The sequence below is a fragment of the Pygoscelis adeliae genome, unplaced genomic scaffold (genome assembly GCF_000699105.1).
Source record: "Pygoscelis adeliae isolate BGI_AS28 unplaced genomic scaffold, ASM69910v1 Scaffold57, whole genome shotgun sequence".
NCBI lineage: Eukaryota > Metazoa > Chordata > Aves > Sphenisciformes > Spheniscidae > Pygoscelis > Pygoscelis adeliae.
In genome coordinates this window covers 14,143,908-14,168,177 of record NW_008825615.1, presented here as the reverse complement: position 1 = coordinate 14,168,177, position 24,270 = coordinate 14,143,908, and the positions used below count along the sequence as shown (strand labels likewise).

Here is a 24,270-nt window from a genome sequence, read left to right as displayed (position 1 = left end):
GTTACTCAAGAGATGGATGTTTTTCCAGGCTACCACAGGATGTACTACTGTGTGAACTTTCTAACCTATAAACTCTGTTTTATGAAAAGGAAGTAGATTCGTTCATGTGTTTGCTGAACTCCTTCAGCACTGAAGGTAGATGAAGTCATAAACGATGTCTGGATGCTTCTTCAGTAGTAAAACACTTCCGTTCAATAAGAATATAAAAGGTTCATGGAGTGGAAGCTGGATATGTAGTTGGGTTTTGGTTTTGTTTTTTTTTTTAAAAGGGCCTGTTTGTAACAGTAGTCACACAGGGCATGTAGATATTTTACTCCGCTTAAGCTCCAATTGACCACACAAAAGGCTTCAGAAGCTGCATAGCTCCATTACCACAAACAATGAAAATGCCTTAGTTATCTGTGTACTGTCAATTTCAATCACTTCTCCCTAAATCCAAAATGGACTCTGAATACTTTTCACATCATATGCAGGCCAAAAATTAAATGGCAGATTTAAAGGAAAGGAGAGGATTTATAAGGTTAGTTTGAAATCTTCAGGCCTAGAAAGAACACATCGTCATGAACAGCATCGAGTCACACAAAGAGGTAGAGAAGATCTCTTCTCCTGGGAGATACTCTTCAAAATAAAGGCACAATGGAAGCATTCTTCCATGGGCTCCAAAGTCACAATAATCAGTAAAAATACTTAAAAAAAAAAAAAAGTAAAAAAATTAGCCCTACATTGCATGTAGCAAAGAGAAAAAGATGGGGGGATGGATACTCCTAAAGTTTGCTGAGATTTTCAGAGATGCATTCTTCGTGTTAGTTGGACCCAACTGAGATATGATTTTGCAGAATTCAAACAACAAATCACTATTTTCTGAGAAGGAAGAAACAAGAACGAAAGATGTGTAATGGGCACGTGCATTTTGTGAGACCTGGCCTAAACAGAACTAATCAAGGAGTTTATTGCTTCAGGGAGACTAGCACGTTCAGTAACTTTTGAGTTCCCTGGGTCAAATTAAGGTGAATAAAGGTAGAGACTAGGGCGAGCTGCTCTTTTTGGCTAAAACCTATGCCACTTGCATGGCATATGCAAGGAAGGAAGGAATATGGAGGAGTAAGAGGAAAGATATTAGTTATTCCAAGCCTTCATTTCAGCTATAATCTGCATCTCGAAAATCTCTATAGAGAATTATTTTTCAAGTGCTAAGTTCCACTACAAGACTCATCACTAAGATAAACATCAAAAGAACAGTTCAGTTAATATTCATTATAATTACATACATGATGTTTGGCAAGTTCAATTTCAATAGCCTTGGGGTCTCCACCCACAGGTTTCTGTTCATTCAGCAAGTCTTCTGTATGCGTCAGCCATGTTAGTAACTCATCCAGGGCATGCTGGAACTGCCCCAAGGCTAACAAGGCACCTTCCAGCTTGTGCTATAGAAAAAATAAAATTAACAATAAAATGGTTTCACAATGCTATTGAATTGGCTTATATTACCATTAGTCACCATAATCCAGAGCAGAGTCTATGCATATGATAGCATAAAAACCAGGGAGAAACAGTTATCCAACACAAGCAACTGCTTTACAGTTAGAGCTGAGTTAGCAATTCCCCTGTAAAGCCTTACATTCCAGGCTTAAATTCCTGACCTTCAAAGACCCCATGTAACCAGAGCAGAGTTAAGTTCGAAGGTTCATTCATCAGAGATATGACAGTAGTTTTTCATCACTGAAAACATAATTTCAATATAAATGCAATTTGGTGCATGACCTTTTTAAAACCTTTTCTTTGTCGTGAAATGATTCCATTTAGAAAAAAAAAAAACACTTCAAAGCACTGCATCTTTAATTCTCTCTTTCACTTTGATAATTTACAGAAAGAGCACTGAAACAGTTAAGTTGTTGGGGTTTTGGTTTTTTTTTTTAGAAGTGCTCAGTTCAGCTTCTAATATTACTTTTGCACATATAAACATGTTATCAACTGCTACTTAAGATGTCATCAAATAACCAAAATGAAATAATAATGATTCGACTTGGTACTGCTGACAGAGGAAGTGACAAAAAATACTACTAAGGGTTTAAAAACCATAAAACCAACTCAATAAATTGTAAAATTCAAGTTCTGTAATTTCCAAACCAAAAGGAATGTGTAAATTGATACAAACGTTCTACATCATAAAAAGCTTTTCTCAAAAATCTAAGTCATGAATAAAGCCCCCACCTTCAAGATTATTTACCTGTCTATTTATAATTTTTTCTTCTAGGCTGTCCCACATTAGTTTGAGCTCTGAGAGAGGGTCTTGAACAGTGTGCTTATCACTCTCCTCTGTTACCTTCTTCAGCAATAGTTCTGCCTGATGGTTCAGTCTTTCCATTTCTATCTGCTGCTGATAAGCTTCTGTCTTAAATTGCTGCAGTAAATGGAAAAAGAATACAAATAAACATATCACAAGTAATGACCTTCTTGAATATAGCATAGTACAGCAATATTTATAATACTAATGCATCACTGTCAACTTTCATAAATTTGGGGGTTTGTTTTCCAGGGTCAAAATGCTTGTAACACACTGATAATCCAGACAGTCCCAGCTACTGAAAATATGCAACGTCTTACTATTCTAGCAGATATTGCTAACTGTGACCAGAGGATGATAAAGATGCCCAATAGGAAAGTATTCTCCAATGATCTCCCTGGTCTGTAAAAAAGGCAGAACATATCTTGAGTAACTTCTAGCTCTTGTGGTTGTGATAATATAATACTTTAAACTTCAAATAGAATTATTCTTCAAAAGAGCTGAAAGCAAATTTTCTTTAGTAGAACACCCTCTCTTGTACACGCAACTTGGGCAGCAGTCTGAATACAACTTGTGTGTTCTTCTGAACTATGTAAGATTATGGTTCATTTGAAGTTACATCATAAAATAGATAAACAACCTGCCCACAGCAAAAAAAAAGTACAAGTGAGCAACAAACCCAAGGAAATTCCCTGATCATTATAAATCCCTGGTTTTTATATATAGCATAACAGCCTACCAACATCAGGAGCATACTCAGTTACAGATCCATACAGACAGGTTTCTGAGCCTGAAACTTTGATTTTCAGCTTACTCATGTATTGGGAATGTTGTGATCTGGTGAGCATTTAGATAAAGCCTATAATGGCAGAGGTGAAGCTTTGGAGGCATTCTCTCAGAGCCTCAAGGAAGCTGTTCATGGCAGAAACCAGAAAACATAAAAGTCATAGCAAAAGAACCCTGTACATAATAACCTCATAGCCTTTGAAAGAGAACGAATGCTATTACAAGTATTTCTGAGCTATCAGAACATATTCACAAAATAAAACATAGTCTCACCAAAATTTGGAATAATTTTAAAATTAAACACATTTTAAAATGAAAAGTTTGCAATGAAATGTTATCTGAAATTTTCATACAGATTATTTTTTATTAAAAATTGAAAATTAAAATTGCTTTTGACTCTTGAAAAATACAGAAAATACTAAACAACACAGAAAAATGCAGACAGATGAACATATAAATGAAATAAATTGCTAGTTCATACCTTAAGTTCCTCGGTTTGCTGCTTCACTGTCTCCAGATCTGTTCCAACTGGGGACATAGATGCTAACTTGCTGCCAGCAATGTCTACCCAGTCAAATATTGCCTGAAAATCACAGTATGAAATCGAAGTGTGAGCAGAGAAATAGTGTCGTATTTGAAAGTCGTGTTAAGTAAAACATCAGAATTTTTTTTTTACTCCAGAGAATAATATTGCTGTGCTCTTCAAAAGAAAATAGCTTTCTTCAGTGAAACCTAGGTTTCTTTGCAATACAAGGGATCAAGTACTCCATGTAATGGTTACGAGAATGTACATGCTGCAAGACTGAACTTCCATTAGCAGTAATATTCTGCCAGTACTATTCATGCTGAGTAGTACTCTACTTTCTGAGTAAAATCAGCAATTTTTATGAATACTCTGAACGGTAAATACAAGACAAACTCTGTTCTGCAGTCCTTTGGAGCAAAGATGGAAGGCGGTAGCTGAATGGTAACACACTTTACATGTGTGATTAAACAAACAAACTTCTTTTGAAGGATAATGTTATCTGTGTAAGGAGCATGGAACACGACCCATTCAGTACATATTAGACAGTGAAGGGCCGTAACTGAGCTTGACTGAATCTCCGTAGGATAATGCAGAAACTTCAAAAAACAAATGAAGTCTCCCCAGTTCTGAGGCTTTGTGGGTACTTCTTTTGCTCCTGATATAACGCAGAACAACCTCAAGAATACTCCATTTACAGATTAAGAACAGCTATATCAATCTGGGTAATTGCATAGGGGAAAAAACACCTCTGCTAGGCCCTTTGCCTCCTGCCCGTTATCTGTGATTCATTATGGAGAAAGGCTTAGGACGGATTGTCAGAGCTGCCCACTGCTACACAGCTCCTTGAGAAAAGGAGAACTACCCCCAACAAGCTGAACAGGATGAGGCAGCTGCAGCTAACAATCTGCCCACAATACTTTTCATACTGTCTATTGAAATGAGCCTAAGAAGGCATTTGAATACAGTTCTTTCACAAAGTACCAAGCTTGTAGGATGTACAATGTACAGCCACAGGAAATACAAAGCACTTAAACCAACGGCAGTGTTCCTAATGTAACCCTACAAGTCAACCTCTGCACAGTATGAACATAAGAGAACTTGGAGAAAAATACATAGTGAGGATGCACTGGAAAACAAGCATGTTGCGGTATTATTAAGGACTGTTCTGCTGCTTGATCTGTGCTGAACACACAAGCAACTGCCCTCAGTGTCATGTGAAACTCTGATTTCAAAGATTTAATGAACCAAGAAAGACACTAATTCCACTGAGCAAAAAAATAGTTTTGCAAAATCTGACTACGTTTTTTCAAAAGTTTCAATCTTCTTTTCAAAAGTTTCAATCTTCTAGCCATTCACTGACAAAAGATATGAGGCATGCCACTCAGCCAAAACGTGCAAAGATATGCAACCCCCCCCAAAAAAACCAAGAACTAGCACACACAGAGAAAAAATATCTTAAAAAAACTGCTGGAAAATTTACCTACAGATTTAAAAAGTGAATAATCTTCTAAAGTATGGTGATTGGGTAAATTATACTAAGAATTAGTATAATGGTCCAGCAACATTATGTTAATAATATTTTTTGCTTAAAATATGCAAACTTAAATATTTGACTTATAAAAAAGGTGAAATAAAATTGAAGTTCTTTCACTGTCCTCCACTCAAAGAAAATAGCAGCAAGTGAGTATATGGACCTGTATTCTGTTCCATTCAGATCATGTAAATGTGTCACAACTTCAGCTTGCCTATCATATGAAGTACCGACTATCACAAGAAAATGTGAGCAGGATTACTGTGAATTTGTGTGCTATCAAAAAACCTCTGCTCTTATCAATAACCAAGGGGACATTAATTTTGACTCTAAACATAGCACAATATATGAACAACTACATGAAGAAAACAACCCAAATAGATTTATTCTTTAATGCAAAAAAAACCCAACAAACCAAAACCCAACCAACCCTGAGGAAAAATATCTGCCTACTGAAGAAAACAGTCACTATAATCAGAGTGATACATTACTTGTCACCTACCCAATCACATGACGTTTTTTACTACAACCACATCAAATCCTATTGACTCAAGATTGGGTTAGGTATATCACACCATCTTACCTGCAGTCCATCTTGGTATTGAACAGCTGCCTGCATAGCTTCAACAAGCTTATCCACCCGTTCTTTCCATGTTTTGTTTAAGGCATCCCAGGCAGAATTCAGCTGCAAGTAAGTGCAATTTACTCCAATGGACAAAAGAATTTTATTGCTGTATAATGTGCATTCACTAATTATTCACTGATCAGTAACACCAATAAACTAAGCATGGATAGTTCATATTCATTCCATATTAACACTCTTGTTCTCCCTATCACTGCATAGTTAGTTTCCTTCAGAATATACTAGAGGTTCTGGATTACAAAAGCTGTAAACGTCAATACTGATTACTAAATATTTTTATTAACATAAGGATCATAGTTAATATGGGAAATGCTATTATTAAATCATTTGGAGTTGCATCATTATAAAAAAAGGTAGCTTAAAAGAAACGTACATTGCTGAACATTAGAGAAATTAAAAGTACTCCAGTCAGAATATTACTTATATATACTTATATGACTACTCTGTAGTCATCCAAACAGGATTGTCTCAGTTAAGATGTCTCACTTGGCACAAACCAGATATATCTGAAATTTATTCTAGCATTACTTTTGCAAAAAGTAGCCATCTATTGTATTAATCAGTGAGTATTTTTACAAAAAACCTTTTTTACAAAAATTTTAACCCGTAAATCAATAAAATAAAACTGTCTGTACATTCTAATCTAATCTGAGTCAAGATTCATTTACCTGAAAAGCAAATCCTACTTTAACACAAAGGCTTCAGGGATTATCTTACTTCTGCCACAAAATTTTTATTTTCAAAATTTGTTGGGGGCAGGGGTGATATACCAATTTCAGTTGAACAAGCATCTAACATAACAGATTTAAGCATCTGCATTTCCCATACCTCATCTATACTCTTGTTGACAATAGGTTTGTCAGGCTCTCCACAAGCAGCTCTAAGTTCAGAGCCAAGGCTCACAACTGTTTCTAGTTCTTCTTGTAGTCCATCAATTTCTTCTTTAGCAGCCTACAAAGAGAAAAAAAATCCAACGCTGCTAATACTAAATTTAATAATCTATGTACAGCTTGCTTTCAAGATAGAACATGGCAGGATTCGACCTTTGTTTTCTTTAAAGTCACTTGGACTTAGAACTGGATGCTTAAAATATAAGCATCCCTTTGCAGTGCCAGAGTGAAATCTGTCAGAAAACTGACATCAATCTAAATTATACCAATGGTTTATGATGTCATTTTGCATGAGATGCAAAAAATAAACAGGAAGTTTTAAATTAGACTTCTTTCATCACAGTATTTTCTTTTTCAGAGGTTATCATTCAACCTTCAAATCTTTAACTATCAGCATAAATAATTACAGGCTTAGAGCATAGTACATCTGTACACCTTTCATTTAGATGTTACGTATTACTCAGGGAATCTAAAGTATGTATAAAGTATGTATAACTTTTAAAAGTCTCAGTGACATGCTTATTATACACGTTTAGAAACAGATATGTAAATACAATGACAGGCACATGTTGCATGCTCATTGCAATTAAGCACTGATATATGTTATTTACCATAGACTCTTGATATATCATTATAGTAAATTTCTATACAATTATCCATCTTGGTCTCTAAAAAAAAAAAAAAAAAAAAAATTTCTCCTGTGGTTATTTCATAGTAATTCTGTCTTTTCTCTGCATACTGTAAATAAAATACTTCAAGTCAACAAAATACTTTCTACTGACCTCAGCAGCTTCTTGCTGTTGCTTGACTACAGATGGGTCAACTCCAGGTCCCTCCAGTTCTCGAATGAAGTCCTGAGTGTCTTTAATAGTAGCTACAAGAGCCATATGATCACACCAAAACTTTTCGGCTAGTTCCATTACATCCAACAATTTGGCCTCCCTTTCCTCGGTCAAGGTCTGGATGTCTTCCCAAATGAGGACCATTTGGTCTAGTTTATCTTGAACAGCTAAACAACAAAGGAACTAGATTACTACCTTGGCAAACAATTCTTGGCCATAAATCTCTCTACAGTTCTACAGCAGAAACATATGTGTACATTTTAAAATTTAGACTCTAAAATGGTTTCTTTACAGGACTCCTTACAATGTTCAGTGGAAACAACCAACATGGCCTTTAAAAATAAAACAAAGGTCGTATCCACGATGAATTATTTTAAATGAATGCTTTGCTTTTATAAATCTTTAGCAGCTTCTCCAGGAGAACACCATCCCCAGATTAGTGGTCATCAGAAATTAAGATTTTTATATGGTGCAGCTTGCTGCATTTCCACTACATAAAACTTTCCTCAATCTACTACCTTTAGCAGATATATCCTTATCAGCTCCTTCTGAGCGAGCAATCATTTCCTCTCCTCTCTGTTTAAGTGTCTCATACACAGGCTGAAGTTTTTCCAGATCCACTGACACATTCTTATTTTCACTGATTTGCTCTTTAATCTTCTCAACCTCTGCTGAGATCGAAGGTGGCTGCCTCAGACGTTCAACTATGCGCTTCAGACTCTCAAGAGTTGGATCTATCTTGTCATGAAACTGGGAGGGCGGTAAAGGGCAGAAAGAATTGGCAGAGAAATTAGGAAAAAACAATGGAAAAATGGCATCTGAAATTCTCTTGGGCAAGGTTCTTTAAAATTAACATATTTAACATCGCTATCAAACATATGTACGTGCAACTTGCAATAGCCCCCTTCGTGGTTCTTACCCTCTTTTAATATCTAAATTACAAAAATGACCTTGCAAAATGGTACTTCCTCTCAGATTTAAGAATTTTACTATGAAGTCTGGGTTCAGTCCTGAGACACTCCACCTGAAGATACTATATATATGGCAGAATCTACTTGCATTTAATCCTGCATAATTCATACAGTAGTTTGTACCTTATTTTGGAGATCCATGGCTTTCCGATTTCAACATTTTAGAAAGATATTTACCTTAATATTAAATACATACATTTTCATATCAGGACCACCATACTGGCATATAACCACTCATTAAGATTTGATATGTAAGGTCATTCAAAAAGACATTTGTTAGTGCCCAGGTGATGCTTGTTAGTGCAGTAAAGGCACGTTACTTTCTGCAACTAAAAGCACACAACAGCGTGTATTATGTTCACCCACATTTGACTGAGCCCAGGTAAGTGCCCAGAAGCTCAATTACAGCTATGTTAACATGGTCCATCCTTTGGTGCAAGTCCAAAATTAGCCTTTACTGTATGCTTTTGGATCCATAGAGATTCCTAAATATCTCATCACCATGCCCCTTTCAAATTACAGAAATCAATAAATTGTGGGTGCATTTAATGATCCTCCAGGATCTACAAAAAGCACTCTTGACTACACTTGGGAATGGTGCTAGAAAGAGCACAGCAAAACAAGATTACCTTATGCAAACAAATAGCTACATCCTTTCTATTCAAAGGAATATAGGCAATACAAATGTAATTACTTTTTCCCACCATACAACCCACTTCAAATCACACTCTGTAACTAATGTTATGGACTCAGTGTTTTTGTTAGAAGTGTGAGTATCATACAAGCCAGCAAAATGTGTTATGAAAGATAAGTAGCCTTCCCACGTTCAAGACTTCTGAAAAACTGATTGTGGCAACAAAACCTTACGAAAGTGATAAAAACTGAAATTAAATTGGCAATATTCATGTCTAGTTTTAGGACACATATATTACATTTTAAAATTGTCAGTGCATTCAGTGGGCTTTCTTGTACTTGTACAATGAGACAAGGTGTTTTAGAACTTAAAAGGAAGAAAATGGAAGTCATTACAACCTCTCATTCTGGCTCCATAGGTTATGTCGTGCCTTTGATACATAATGCAATTTAATATAATTTAAAACCTGAAGAGTTAAATAATTATTCTTCCAGGACTGTCTAGACAAACATTGACACAGCCATCATAGTACAGAGCCCTGATAATATATATTTATGCACCTTAATAAAAAAAAGGAGATTATATAAAATTACATTCTGGGTGTTAAAATGTTCTGCTTTGCCATCTGCATATACATTTACATATATAAAATGAACCTTGAAGTACTGCATAAATAATTATTTTCTCAACATCTGATTATATTCTAGTTGTTACCAATGAATGCATTTTTATTCTTGCTTTCTGTACTTAGCCCGTACAACATGTTAATGTCTATCACATACAAAGCAGGGACTCGAATGCTAAGTAAATATCTTGATTTTCAAATGTGCAGCTCCAAACAGGGGGAGGACTGAGCATTTATGATAAAGAAAAACACTGACTCTAAATAATCAGGCATCTTTCAGAGGTGTGAATAAGGAAGGTGTTTAGAATGAGTTAAAGTATAATATCATGTCTATAACCAGTTCAAAAGCAGGATGATATCTGACGTCACTTTTTTCCTTAGCTTCTTAAACTCAGTCTGCAGGGGCTAGGAATATGACATTAAGTACAATGGCCTATGACAAAAAATATTTAGAATATAGACTTGATGAGAACTTGAAGGTGTATTACTTTATTTAGTATTTTAGACCTGAGCAGAATATAGCACTTAATTTCCAGCAAACAGAGAAAAAGGGGAATTTCCTATAAAACCAGCAGTATAGAACAAAGTATTTTTATTCAGATTTTTGTATGGGTTCATGTACACAGTTTTCCTGAGTTCTTTTCTGAATTTGGAGTTGAGTAAAAGAACTTCAGTTTGGGTTTAATGACAATTAACCCAATACTTAAAAAGTCTCTAGAATGTGATACCTAACAATAATCTATCGAGGTTCATTGCATAGGCTGATGAACCTAAGATATGCAGCTTTTATGGACTTGATCTGAATTTTATGCTTATGATGACATTTTGTGAGGTCTAACTTTGCTCACAATACTTTTACCTAACAGTTCAAGCATATGTTATGCTAAGTTCTTGTGGGTCTGCAACAAAGACCAAATGCTATTACCATGCCAAACTACCCTCTGGTTCCACTGGTAACAGACTGTAACTAAAGCTGCCAAGTTTGACATATAACTATACTCAAGTTAACTGATCAACAGTGACACCCATATACAAACAAAGCATCAGCTAGTAACAGACCAGCAAAAGAAAAGGGAATAAAGTGAAAATAAAATCCCATATTTTTAGACCAGATGTTCTTTTTTTACTTCAAAATTAAGAAGCAGTAACATTTTTCAACTCCAGCAGTCATAACACTGACCAATATATAAAATTATAACCCCCTCGAGAAATAGAAAAATCAATGCTATAAGCAGTGATATGAACATTCACAGGCCATTAGGTTGAAAAATATAGCTAAAACAGCAGTTTAGTCTTGATATATACATGTAAGATGACAACGTCTGCGTATCTTTCCATTTGAATGAATCCAATTATACTTTAAACTTAAATTGATACCTGAGTACACTGAGAAATGGCTTCATCCAGTGCCAGTGCTCGCTTTTTGACATCTTCCTTAATTTTACCGTAAAGGGTGTCAGCTGCCACATATTTCTCTTGGATAGAAAACCCTTCTCCTGGGCTCAGCTCCAGCAACTGAGGCCCAGTTTTGTTCATCTTATCTATATGAGGCTTGTGCTCAGCGATCAGCTCACGCAGTTGCTATAACAAACGAAACAACTTATCAGTTTCTTATGCTTGCACCACCACGTTACAGCTGTCCACACTTCTAACACATCCAGCTGGCATGAAATTCCAAACAAATACCCTTCGTCCCAATGTAAAGCACAAATAATATCAAATAAAGTTAGTGACTGCTCTGCCAGTGATGGCTCCTATTCCAACACAGAGCTATCCAGGCATGAAACATCACAATTAGAGATGCACTGGAAAGGTCTATGCAATGCTCTTGTAGAGCATATGGCTACAGGTAAAATATAAGATGCTAACTATGCATATGATGCTGGCAACAGACGCTCCCCATCATATTTAGTACCTATAATGACAGAAATAGCAATAATATTCCAGATGTGCATAACACCACCACGTATACACTTTTCATGTTGGTATTTGTCACTTGCTGCAAAGCCTTCCATTGAAGGACATCACAGAAAGAGGTACTGGCATTGCAAGAATGTTAATTCAAATTATCCTTGATTTAAGAAGAGAAAACTAGCACAAGGAAGGGTCAAAGAAATCAGTGAAAAGGACAAAAAGACAAGGAAGACTAATCAGTAGAGACCTATCAACCTAGTTTAGCAGTCTCCCCTCTGGCCACAAGACCCCTCTGTCTTCACAACAGCACTATTACTTAACTGACACAAAGTTTAACAAGTAACTAATAAGCAAATTAAATTTGATCTCAGCTGTCTACTCCCTTTCATCATCCACCCCCAAAGTAAGTCAAAACTGCGCAGAACACTGTGCAGAGGCTTGTGGAAGTGAAAGGTCACAAGGTGTCCTCCAACTTGCCTAAGGATTTTGGTTTTGTTTACTTGCACCCATATCTGACAAAAGGGAAGGTATTTTTGTGGGACTAGCCTGATCCTTCCCTCCGGTTTTATTTATATTCTCAGCTCATTCCTCCCTTTTCAGAAAAATCCCACTGTCTTGTGAGGCACTGTCCCTCCCAATGCTGTGAACTCCACATGTTTCTACCCTATAGCCCCTGTGCAGGAACATGAGAGGCACATGCTGTGTTCCTCCAAGCTCAGAGTTTGTTTAAATTAATCAAGACACAGAAAAGGGTCTATATAAGTCTCAGTGTAAATAAATCCTCTTCTCTTCAACTAAGGTCCTTCCCTTAAAAAGAAATCCTGATACTGGCTTGCTTACTTGCTCCTCCCCAGAAGAGGAGAGGTTGAGAAGATTGAAAAGACAGTGACCATGACTCTCCACAGTCCCCTGATGACAAAACAGCAATGAAAATACAAAAATCCCTGACTCTAGCTACTTACTGAGAATGTAACTCTATTTGTATACCTTGCAACAAGAAAAATAATGTTGATTAGCAGAGAAGAGGAAAAGGTGAAACTAAGAACAGTTTGAAAGTTTTTAGACAGTAATTTTGTGTGGTTTATTTTTGTGCACAAATAAATGATTTGACACAAGGCCACAAGCATGCACATTTCCAGGACCAAACCTTATGCTAGTACTCTGCCCACAGCTCAGTTCAAATCAAACTGACTGCACATTATTCACACAGAATCAACTCTATGAATTCCGTGACTTGGAACAAAGACAGTCATCAGTAAATACATCAGAACAGAAATGTAAGTGAATATAGAAAACTGTTTTCAATTCACATTGAGAACCTTCTTCCCCCTTTTTTTTTAATAGAACAATAAATGATTTGGTCTTCTCCATGATCTACTACAGGGTAAACAATTCCTGCAAACAAGTATTTCAGATCAGATTACGTGTTGAAACTGCCTGACATTAATCTTCTACTTAACAAACAAATCTCAGCTAATGGCACAGCCCAGGAAAAATGCAAAAATAGAAGCTCATCTGAAGGGCCTCTCATGCAAGCAGAATGATCAAAGTAGATGGGGAACAATCCTGTAAGTAAAGCAAGCATGATTTGGTTCACGGTGACTAATAAAGATAGCTTGTAAAGCTCATGTTATATAGCTAGTCTTAATAGAGCATGTTTGTTCATTGTGGACATAATAGGAAGACAAATGAGTGAACCCAGTGTTTACCAGTACATAAGAGTGGCACATCTTCATTAACTGGTCTCAGAGTAAACAAGACTTTGAAGCCAGGGTTCATCCTATCTAACTTGAGTCACTTAATTGAGGCAGCTGAAATAAGAAACCTAGTTACTCTAAGCTCAGTAGGGAGAGACGTATCTCCAGTAGCCATACGGGCTTTGCATGTGCCAAAACACACAGGTTTTTAACCTCGGTGGGATTCATCTGATTCCATGTGATACTAGTAGCCGTATATTAAATGTTCTAATTTTTATCCCAGCTGATTATTCTTCCATGTAAGAAAGCCCATATGGTGGCCAGCCTACAACACTGTTGCCTCTATTTTGTGATGTTATGGTAAACAATTATTTCTTTTAATTATTACATAACAAACATACTTGACATGAGAAATGATTATGGGATTGGCTGGAACCCAAGCAATTAATTTTTGGCCCTCTCATTGTCCATCTTCCTGGCTCAGCTAAGCTTAGTTCCACTGATACCAACAAAACAAAAGCCAATTTTTTTACATGTACATAAGATCAACATATGTGCATATTTGTACACAAACTGTACACAAAGGCAGCATTTCACTTTCAGCATGCTGACAGCAGGTACTCCAGTTCTTCAGATGGTCATGTTTTACCTTCTGTTTCTTGCTACAACATCCCATGCCTGTTCTTTCTGTTTACGGGTTTGGTTTGTTCTAATACTGACAGTACTGTGTACTTTTAAATATACTTCTTAACTATTAACTTTTGTGCACTCAGTTCTCTCACTACAATGCCAATTTTCTCCCCTTTAGCTCTCTTTTATGCTTATACATTGTTTGCTGCCTTCCCCAGAGAATCTTGTTTGCACGCACAGTTTGGGAAACAGTAGAGGCATGATTGAAAATGTATTTATTTTGTATTTTATTATTTTAAATAATTATTTTTGCAACAGAATTATAACTGTCTGGGTTTTCAGCATTTAGCAGAGTACTCCACAGTTCTAAGCAGAATACTACTTGGCTTTTGACACTTTGTTTTTCAAAACTGGCAAAATGCTTACCCTATGCTCTTCTTGTTGTTGCTTTAAAGTTTCATATTCAAGGGCTGGTGCAGGAAGCTGAGAGATGATCATTTCTGTTTCAGTTAACCATGGCCAAAGCTCTTCATAAGTCTCCCAGAACTGGTTAACCAGTGACTGAGCCCGTTCCAGCTGGAGGTTTCTCTCAGAGTTCATTTGACAGACTGCATCATATTTCTGTAAGAGGCTTTCCATTTTTTTCTGTAAAATAATATTAGCAAAAAATAGCAATGTATGTTTTTCCACATGTCTATTACCTTCACTTCTAAACAATCTTTAATAATTATAGCACCAAACCACAGTGAACCAAATTTTAGTTTTGATAATGTTTCTACAATGTCAGTGTTTAAGGTAGACAATATTGCAGGAGATCGGAATTTGGCAGAGTACTTTCAAAGTGATTAGAACATATTTAATGATACTGATATTTACAAATAACACCTTATTCACAGGGCTTCCAGTGAAGCTGCAAATGCTTTGACTGCAGATCTTAACCCCACTTCCTTACTGAAGACACTTATCTTCAGTGACACTTGGCAGAAACTAAGTTTTCCACAGCATTTCTGAATCAAAGCATCATGAACAATACACAAATATCTGTTTTGTTTCTTTTAAATCTGTCAAGAAAATAGGGTATACTGTTGTGTTTGTAGCTTACAAACTTGCAACAGAAACCACAAAACATTATTTTCCAGATTAGCATACGTTAATGAATGAGGATGTGTTACCATGTTACTAATATGGTAGAACTACAAGGTTTAAACATTACAAATCTACTGTATTTGGGCATGTGATAATAAAAGAAAGTATCAACTAGCTATACATTTTTCCTGTGGAAGAGTGCCCATGTTACCATTATTATGAAATATTGTATGTGACAATGCACATAAATGCTAGCCTTGGAAAAACTAGATATATAAGCAAGCCATTGAATGTGAAGCAAAGAATCTTTTTTGGCAGAACAAGCTATCCTTTCATTTGTTATGTCTTGCATGTAAATTAAGTATAGAGATGCTATCCAAAGGACAAAACATAGTCTAACACACAGATATACAGGATTTTTGACAAATACAAATATTTAATAGAGACTCACATAAAACTGCTCTCCCTTATGACTACAGTTTCATAGACAGAACATCTCATCTATTTTAAATTCACTTAAGAGCAAATCAAATTTATTCACAGATTCCGCAGCAGAGCACAATTAGTGAAGTGTTGTTCAAGGAGGGTGGTCATTGGAAGGACTAAATTTACACAACATATCCAGCCTTGCTGTAATTTAGCAAAAATACCCAACCCCACAACTAACCCATTCTTAAATGCCAACATGAAAAGTCTGTCTGTATATATATATACAGCCCCAACATCAGGCTCTGTGTGTGTGTGTAATAAACAAAGGCATAAGAACGCCTTTCAGGGGCTGTGTTAGTCAAAAGAATGGAATAATCTTAGCAAGTAAGGTCTATACTGAAATCAGCAGAAATGAAAGTAAAGGTTCATGCTGAGGTGCACAGCCATTGAATGCGGCACAGAAATACACACGCCCAAAGCGTCACTGACCCAAGAGAACTGGAAAAGATAAACAGCCAGATTCCACACACACCATCCCAGATGACTAATACCTACTCACTCATTTGTCCATGGGCTAAAATACTGTTTACCATGGATGAAGATGATAAATGGGGCTCCAAATTAGTGTCAGGCAATGAAGCAAGTACACAGCGTTTGCTCTTTGAACATCCTGAAGGAAGGAGAGTGATACACAACAGCATTTCTTCTAGTATTACAATCCTCAGACTAGAAGTGGCTGTAATTAATGCTTTTTCATTAGTATTTCAAAAAAGACACTATAGGAATCCTTCTACTTATATATTGTCTGCATATCTACCACTGTAGCTGCAATTTAAGGAACTTTACCTTCATGGTCTGTTTCTCTTCTTCGGTGCACGTCTTCATAATCTTATCCCCAGATTTAACAAGTTCATCTATAGTATCTTTGTGCCTCAAAATCTCCATGGTAAAAGCCTTGAAACACAATAAAAATTGGTCAGGAAGAAAAAATAGAGTACATGGAGCAAAAACTATTTTTGAAGTGCATTATGATGGACTGAAAAATAAATCATGCCAGTACATTCTCTAGATGGAGAGTGTGCCGGCCAATAATTAACATGACAGTTGGAAATGCATTTCTTTTACCTTTTGAACTTGTAGCTGAGCCATGGTCTGGTCTTGCTCAAGCCTAATATCACCCAGAGACATCAGTTTCTTTTCTGTTTCTGCAATCCAGGCAAATTCAGCATCAGCTGCTTGATCAAACTAAATGAAGGAGACATGAATTAGTTCAGCAGTTCTACAGACATGAAATTAGAATGACTGTTTCAAAAACTTTAAAGAAGATTAAAAAGCATACTTCTGAATTGTTAGAAACATAGTGGCTCACTTTCCATATGAGTTTTTTATATAAATGAAATACAAAGCCCAAAATGGTTCTGATGGATTGTAATACAAGCAGCTTAATTAATAAGCGTGACAAAGCAACAGAAGCAGCTACATTTTTTCCAAAGCCTACAGCTCTCTAACAGATATAAGAAAATAAAAAGGGTTATAATTTCAGAATTTTAACTAGAGTGTTTATTTTCATTTTATTCTACTTTCACATGTCTTTTCCATCTCTATGTTTATTATTACTGCTAGTGTTGCAACTGTCCTAAGAAACAGTTGTTTGATGTTATCCTTTTAATCTTAAGAGCTGCTTTGGTATTAAATGATAAAGGCAAACCAATCACAATTCAACTAAGTCAGTGGAAAAACTTCACTGAATTCAGAGAAGACAGGATTTCATCCAAAACTAGACCTTGGATTAAATGCAAAAATTTTTGGGGGCATTTGGGTACAGCCAGTCCTTCTCCTAAAAGATTAACTTTTGACTACCATTAGTCAACACGTAAATGTTTCAGAAATTACCTCAAAGCACTAAAGTAATGAGAGGATTTAAAGGATCTGTTTCTTACTAATTTTCAAAGGAGAGCATGAGATCCTGAAAAGAAGTACATGGGGATCTATTTCTACTGAATAGTAAAACCAAATTTTAAAAAAATCATACATTCTCTCTTCAGCTCAAGTTTATACGCATGTATCTTGGCACACACACGTTGCAGTACTCAACGGGGGCAGCTTTGAGCTTAAGCCATGGAGAAATATTACATGGGATGATCAGATGCACAAAACAGTCATCGTAGAAACTACTAAGAACTGATTTAGTTATTTTAAACTCTGACCCCCACTGCAATTAGCTGAACATTAATATGGCTCTGAGTTATTGTGAAAGTCTATCAGGACGTTTTAGGTCAGAACCTGCTACTTGTGTTGTTGATACCCACACTTTCCTCAGAAGTCTCTTTCTGACCACTCTCAGTCCCTTTTGTCTTTTAAATCTTCTGGTCTGTGCCTTTGTGGCTGTAGACCATGACAGCCCTGCTCCTGTAACATAGCTGGAGGTCACTTTAGCCACTAAATCAGTCTTGTCTTAGTGGTTAATCATGAGTCACACAAAAACAAAAGCAGCAGTTCTGAGATTTCATTCTTTATGAGACAATCTTTTTCAGCCTTTATAATCCATTTGTTACATGAAAGAGAGCATGAACGTTCTTTTTCACTATATGTCATTTCTCATTTAAAGTAACAGAAAGTAAGTTTTGTCCTAAATATTGTGACTTGCTAATAGAAAGGTATGTTCTGAAGCAATCAGTACTGTAAACATTAGCATGAAAGACATGCACCAGTGGTAGTTAAATCCTGGCTTTAGAAACTGCAATTCACAACCAAGCTCCAGAAGCCCATCTATTTGTGATCTAAATGAAGGAGATGAAGAAGGTGATTTCAAATGTGTTAGATGTACAAATTAACTGCAATGTGACTTCCTGATACCAAATATCCATGGGTATGTTAAGTAATATTGAGCAAATATTTAATGGAAGTAACAAAATCAAAGCATGGCAGTGAAACTTCTGGGTTACATAGCATCGAGGAAGGACAGGACTCAACTCCATTTGCTGAGGGTACAGGATTTCCAATTTGTGATGTTCAAATATAACATTAAGGAATAAAAAGCATGAAATTGGTACTCTCTGCATCCAAAATTTCAAGTGTTTTCTTCCCATTATGCATGACAGTTATTTATGAGCCCTGAATTTCACTTGAGTCACTATAAAATCATATATTTCATTCCCACCCAGTTTAACCAAGCATAGTTCATTGTGGTACTTTTTCTTCTAACCAAGATTGACTTCTGAATATGACAACATTGTGATTTGTTCCGTGAATGCTTTCTAAAGCACTCTCTATGGCTGCTTTAGAGTGAAGAACAACAAGTAAGCCAGAAGTAGAATATGACCTTCTGTTTCTACATAGCAGTCCTTTGCTAGGGTAAGACACCGACCAATGCCTTCAGTACTGAGAAATGAAGATTAAAACACATAGCTAAATTTATCTCCAGGATAATTCTATCCATCTGGGAGCATTTTGCCCATGTAGTTAAAAAACAGGACATTGCATTAGTCTATGAAGCCTTCCAGCTTCTGTTCACAACATGAAACATATGCTTACCCATTCATATAGCTTACTACATTTCTCACCTTGGGCCAGTAATGTCTAGCACGAATCTCACACTAGTCCCATTGAACCCCCATGATCTTAGTGGCTTTGTCCTCCACCCAAAACTTTTTAATAGTACAGGCACTTGAACAAGTTGCCACAGGGTAAGCTTACAGAGCACTAGCTTCTTGAAAAATATTTTTTATTTTGCATAGTCTTTCTCTGAGCTAAATGGAAAGTAGCTTATCCTTCACTGGAAGCGTGTTAAGCCACTTGATATTTATCGTAAGATATAGTGTATAGGAGTATATCGTGGTGATGTGAATTGGGCTGAAGTGGAGGTTAGCACCTGGTATTCAGCACCAGGGTGCAATGTGCCCTTGCAACATTAGCTAGTGGAGCAGCAGCTCTGAACCTTTCATGCCTGGACCTGAATCTACTGAACTTATGCTAGGGGATGCAACATACTCATGGAATTCAGAAAAGTTGAAGGAGAGCCAACATATACTCTCCTATCTCACCTTATCACTCACTAAAAAAATCACCCTTCATTTTTGAGGATTTGGTTAACAAGACAAGATAATATTCATAGCAAACCCCTTAAAAAGAAACACAAAGTTATTTTTAACCTCAGTTACAAGGAGATCTGAGTTACTGCCAGCCTCTTTTAGTCGGCTTTTAACAAACTTTGCAAATATCACACATGCTTTCTCCTTGTCCTGTTACAACTGTTTATGGGAACTATTAGCAGAACAGAAATCTCCACCAATATTTTTATGCCTGAACTGTAGGCAGACACTGGAAAATTGTGTTTCCACAACGCATTTATAAGCAAGCTTAAATATGGGACTATTGAGAGATTAAATTAGAGTGCCAGTTCTCAAAGTATACCCATATATATACCTGTGTGCCTGTATAGAAACCTCCATATACTAAATAACTCAATTTTTGAGCCCCAAGAAGAAAAGCATTGTGGATATGAATAAAAGCAATTGTTATTTAAATCCTCCACTACAGCTTGAACAAGATGATCCAGCTTTTAATTGTGGAAAGTACAGAGGAGCTAGACAATCAGCTGATGCTAAAAGGTGTGGCAACCCTAGTGATTTCAGTGCTGCATCCAGTAAAATTGGCTGGGGATCTGGACCATATTTTACTTAACACAACATGATCTACAAAAGACATGGGCCATTTAGTTCTTACTTAAGCAAACTCCCACTTAAGGACCCACAGGATAGTTACAGCAATTTTAGCTACAAGACTGATGTTTGTGTCAACAAAAAGGCAGACAACTACAACAGTGTACAGATTAGCTGAGTTCTGGCATTCACATCTTAACAGTGGAGTCCCATTTTGCTGGACAGGCCTTTTGCTGCTCAAGCACAACAAACTTTTGGCAGCATTACTGAAGGACATCTTTTGTTCAGGTACACATGGCCAGAGACTGTTATTGCCCAAAGAACAGTTTTCAGTACCTGCTGGGATCTCAGGATGGCAGCATCAATCTCATCCACCTTCTGAGAGATCGTGTCGCTCACTAATCTGTAACGTTCATTGTCCTCCGTTATCATCCTGTCAAGCCCCTCTCTGGCCCTCCACGGCACCAGCTCCAGGAAGGCACTGCCAACTTCATTCAGAGTGTCCAGTAAGCCTTTGTTGGTCTTTGCTTCTTTTTTCAACTCCTGAAAAAGGCCATTTAAAGTAAACATACCAGCATACAAGCTGAACACACGCAGCTTGCACGTGTTTTTTTTATTCTTTCAACTACTCCGTAAGTCGAGAACTGAAATGTTTTCCACGCAAACCAAAGGGATAATTTAGCATTCTTATTTTCAGCTCAGTTGTATTAGCTTTTTAATAAAAAAGTAAGCTGTTTGACAGAGGAGTGGGCAATTCTTGGAGAGAATTTTCTACAGGAAGTATCTTAAACATATTTCTCCAGTCAGTATGACAGTCTGACATTCTCTGTAATTTTGTAAGAGTTGTTAGTACTTAATGAAGCAACCAAAGAAAATAAAACTAACAGATATTCTTTGCAATCTGCAACTCCATGAGGAACTAAATCACCAGCAAGTGAAATCAGACACGCAATAAAGCAAAATATGACAAATTCAAGTGATTTCTTAAATGAGCAATGACTGGATTAAAGTCCAATCAAATCATCACACGATGCTTCAGGAATGAGTTTTTACCTGTACAGAAACACCCACTACCATTTCACTTCTTTTTATATATGTAAGAAATCTAATGGAAAGATTTTTTTTTTGGCTTCCCCTCCTCAACATTGTCTGCACCATCCAGTTTATACTACAATTTTTCTTTTGAAATAAATATTGTTAAACAAGATCAGTAAATATATATTTTAAATGCTGACTCTTTTGATACTTTACAGGATTTTATCCATGTCATAACTAAAGAACCAAAACAACTTTGTCTGACAAGTTAAGAGTTTTCCCAGGATTAGATTGCTGCTTGAATAAAAAGGAAATGTTGTGCTTCTCTTGTGCTAAAAATAAACCTCAGCCCAATTTCATAAGTGATTATAACAGATGACTCTGGAAAATGAGTTTGATTCTTAACTACTGTTACATTTATTCTAATGATCTGATGCCAAAATTAGTTATTCACAAAACAACTTCATGCCAAACATACGTTAACACAAAACCTAGCTGAATCATACAGCAATAAGTAATTCACATGTTCTAAAACCTACTTTTTGTCTTTCTTGTACTTGGCTTAATTCTTCACCCTTTGGTATTTGAGTTTCGTATGAGAGTAACTCCACCTCCACTTTGTCAAGCCATTTGCAGAGTTCCTCGTGAGTTGAGTGCAGTTGACCTGCAAGCTGCAGAGCCTGCTCTAAGGTCTTGGATACATCAGAACTCAATTTCGTAATGTCTTTGTATCTCGCTTTAATGCCTTCCAGTTTATCTTGAATTATTACAACTTCATCACCTAAAATATCAGAGGGATGTTACTTCCTGTGATCACAAATATTTAAAAGCAAAAAAAAAAACCCAAATCCCAAACGCCACCTATTACAGAAAACTCAGTATTTAATTTATAAAATAACCCGAACACAATGACAAGGTCAATCCTCTACTGTTGTAAATTATCCTACCGTCACTAAAGTCCACGGAGCTACGAAGTTTACCTCAGCTCAGGATGTCCTTCTGTCTTTTTTCTGCTCTACTGAGCTATTAGAAAGTAAGGACTTATATCCAATATTTAACACAAATGTTCTTTAAAAAAAATCCACCCTTAAATTCATAATACTTCTTATAAAGGCAAAAAAAAAAAAAGGGTTATTGAAAATGTGAAAAAAAATCAACACAATACTAACTAGACTTTCAATTACAGTAATATTTGACATCACTGTATACCCTCATTACTATCAATCTGAAAAACAATTCAAAAGGCTAAAATAGAAACAACCTACTGAAATTTACTAGTGTATATTCCGATTTCATTATAGACCACGCATAATGTCTAAGTTTGGAACAGGAAAGGATACCCCCCCCTGCCCCCAACCATATGTGTGTCTTAAAAGAGTTCAAGAACTTTAGAAGTACTGGAAAATCTGGACAGATGTTGATCTACAGAACAGACATGTTGTGTACAACTGGAATGCAACTTTTCCCACAGTATTAGCTCCAATGGACGAAACTTTCCTCTTGCAGTAAAAGGTAGTCTAATACCTCGTTCATCTGTGGATGCCTGCAGGGAATTGACTGCGTCCACTGCCAAACAGCCCTCCATTATGAGTAATGTCCATAACTTGCTATTAGGAATGGAATGCAGATTCACTAAAATAATTTTCCACTAAAAATAATAAAGAATTCAAGGGCCAAATTCTCTACAGGCAAAAAAGGACTTTTGCTCACTTACAGTAATAGTAAAATTGGCCCAAAAACATAACCTACCTTGACCTCAAACCTTTATTAAAATAAACAACTACAACCACTTTAACCAGCAAATATGGACTAATAAGCACTTACAAGTACAAAAAAAAGCCTGATAAATCATAGTTTTATATAAGCTCTCACCTGTTGTTTGCTTGAGAAGCTCTAAGCCATTTTGTATAGCCAAATCAACATTTTGTTTTCTAAGAAAAATCTCTTCCTGAAGATCCTAAGACAAAAGGCCATTTGTGTTAGCACAGACATAACAAATTATATTCTTCTTATTTGGAATAAGCATACTGCCATTTTAATGAAAATGTTAATGAAAAATAAATGAAGCATGGAAATATAAATCAAATCTAAAAAATGAATTAAATAATAAATGAAATCAAAATACCAGTAGTTCAGAGTGCTGTTTCTCAAGCAATTCTGTGTTGCAATCTTGGACTGACAATTTGCTTAGTTTATCATGGATTTCATTCAGCCAGTTCATCAATTCAACTTCGTCCTCCCCAAAAATCTGAGCATTGCTGTAAGCTTGCTGAAGAAGTTCAGACCTGCTGTTGCTCTTCTCTTGAATCTCAATGTATCGGGCCTGAGAAGAATCTAGCTTTTCCTGCACCATATCTTTATCTTCCCTGGAGCTCATAGTCTTTAGAGACTGACCAGTACTAATGGCCTGATGTAAACTCTTATTGTGAGCTAGGACATCATCTTCTAGGGCCTATATTTTTTTAAATAATGAAGAATAATGGAAAAGAAAATCAGAAAAACATGAAAGAAACATAAGTGAAACTCAATAAAAACTGAACGAAAAAGGACATATTGCCAACATAAGTATATAAAACTCAAATTACAGAAAAAAAATTCAGTATGGTAAAACACAGGAACACCGCAACAGCTTTGCCAGTTGTGTTGTACTTTACAGAAGCGTCTAAGAAGAATGACACAAGCAAGTGTGTGGTTTGTATCTTACTTTATGCTGAGAAATTTGCTGCTGCAGTTTGGAGGCCTGTGTTCCAATGGGTTCTGCATTTGCAAGCCTCTTCTCTGTGGTGGTCAGCCACTCCACCAGCGGCTCCAGAGCTTCATGGAACTGCTGTGCTACCACCGAGATGCCTTCCAACTGACGGTTCCTATCAACATGCCAAGAGAAAGGTTATTTTTTGTGATGAAGTAAGTGTGAAATACTAAAAAAAAAACCAACAAAAAACCCCACCCCTTGAATCCTTTGCAAAAAAAAGAAATAGAATCATAGAATCATAGAATCATTAAGGTTGGAAAAGAACTCTACGATCATCAAGTCCAACCGTCAACCCAACACCACCATGCCCACTAAACCATGTCCCTAAGCACCT

The 24,270-nt window shown here is 36.4% G+C and overlaps 1 protein-coding gene across 1 annotated transcript in view; it reads right to left on the bottom strand.

Annotated features, from left to right (window-relative positions):
- The window catches only part of LOC103924686 (dystonin-like), a 121,559-nt gene that overhangs the window by 39,895 nt on the left and 57,394 nt on the right, over positions 1–24,270 (bottom strand). Inside the window, exons 27-42 of the mRNA XM_009333251.1 lie at positions 23,889–24,048; positions 23,310–23,636; positions 23,057–23,141; positions 21,724–21,965; positions 20,486–20,692; positions 16,614–16,733; positions 16,335–16,442; positions 14,400–14,618; positions 11,110–11,313; positions 8,021–8,252; positions 7,443–7,669; positions 6,599–6,721; positions 5,711–5,812; positions 3,552–3,653; positions 2,228–2,401; positions 1,269–1,424 (exon numbers count right to left, since the gene is read on the bottom strand). Of these exons, the coding sequence (XP_009331526.1) occupies positions 1,269–1,424; positions 2,228–2,401; positions 3,552–3,653; positions 5,711–5,812; positions 6,599–6,721; positions 7,443–7,669; positions 8,021–8,252; positions 11,110–11,313; positions 14,400–14,618; positions 16,335–16,442; positions 16,614–16,733; positions 20,486–20,692; positions 21,724–21,965; positions 23,057–23,141; positions 23,310–23,636; positions 23,889–24,048 (2,788 nt within the window). The remainder of the gene's footprint in view (positions 1–1,268; positions 1,425–2,227; positions 2,402–3,551; positions 3,654–5,710; positions 5,813–6,598; positions 6,722–7,442; positions 7,670–8,020; positions 8,253–11,109; positions 11,314–14,399; positions 14,619–16,334; positions 16,443–16,613; positions 16,734–20,485; positions 20,693–21,723; positions 21,966–23,056; positions 23,142–23,309; positions 23,637–23,888; positions 24,049–24,270) is intronic.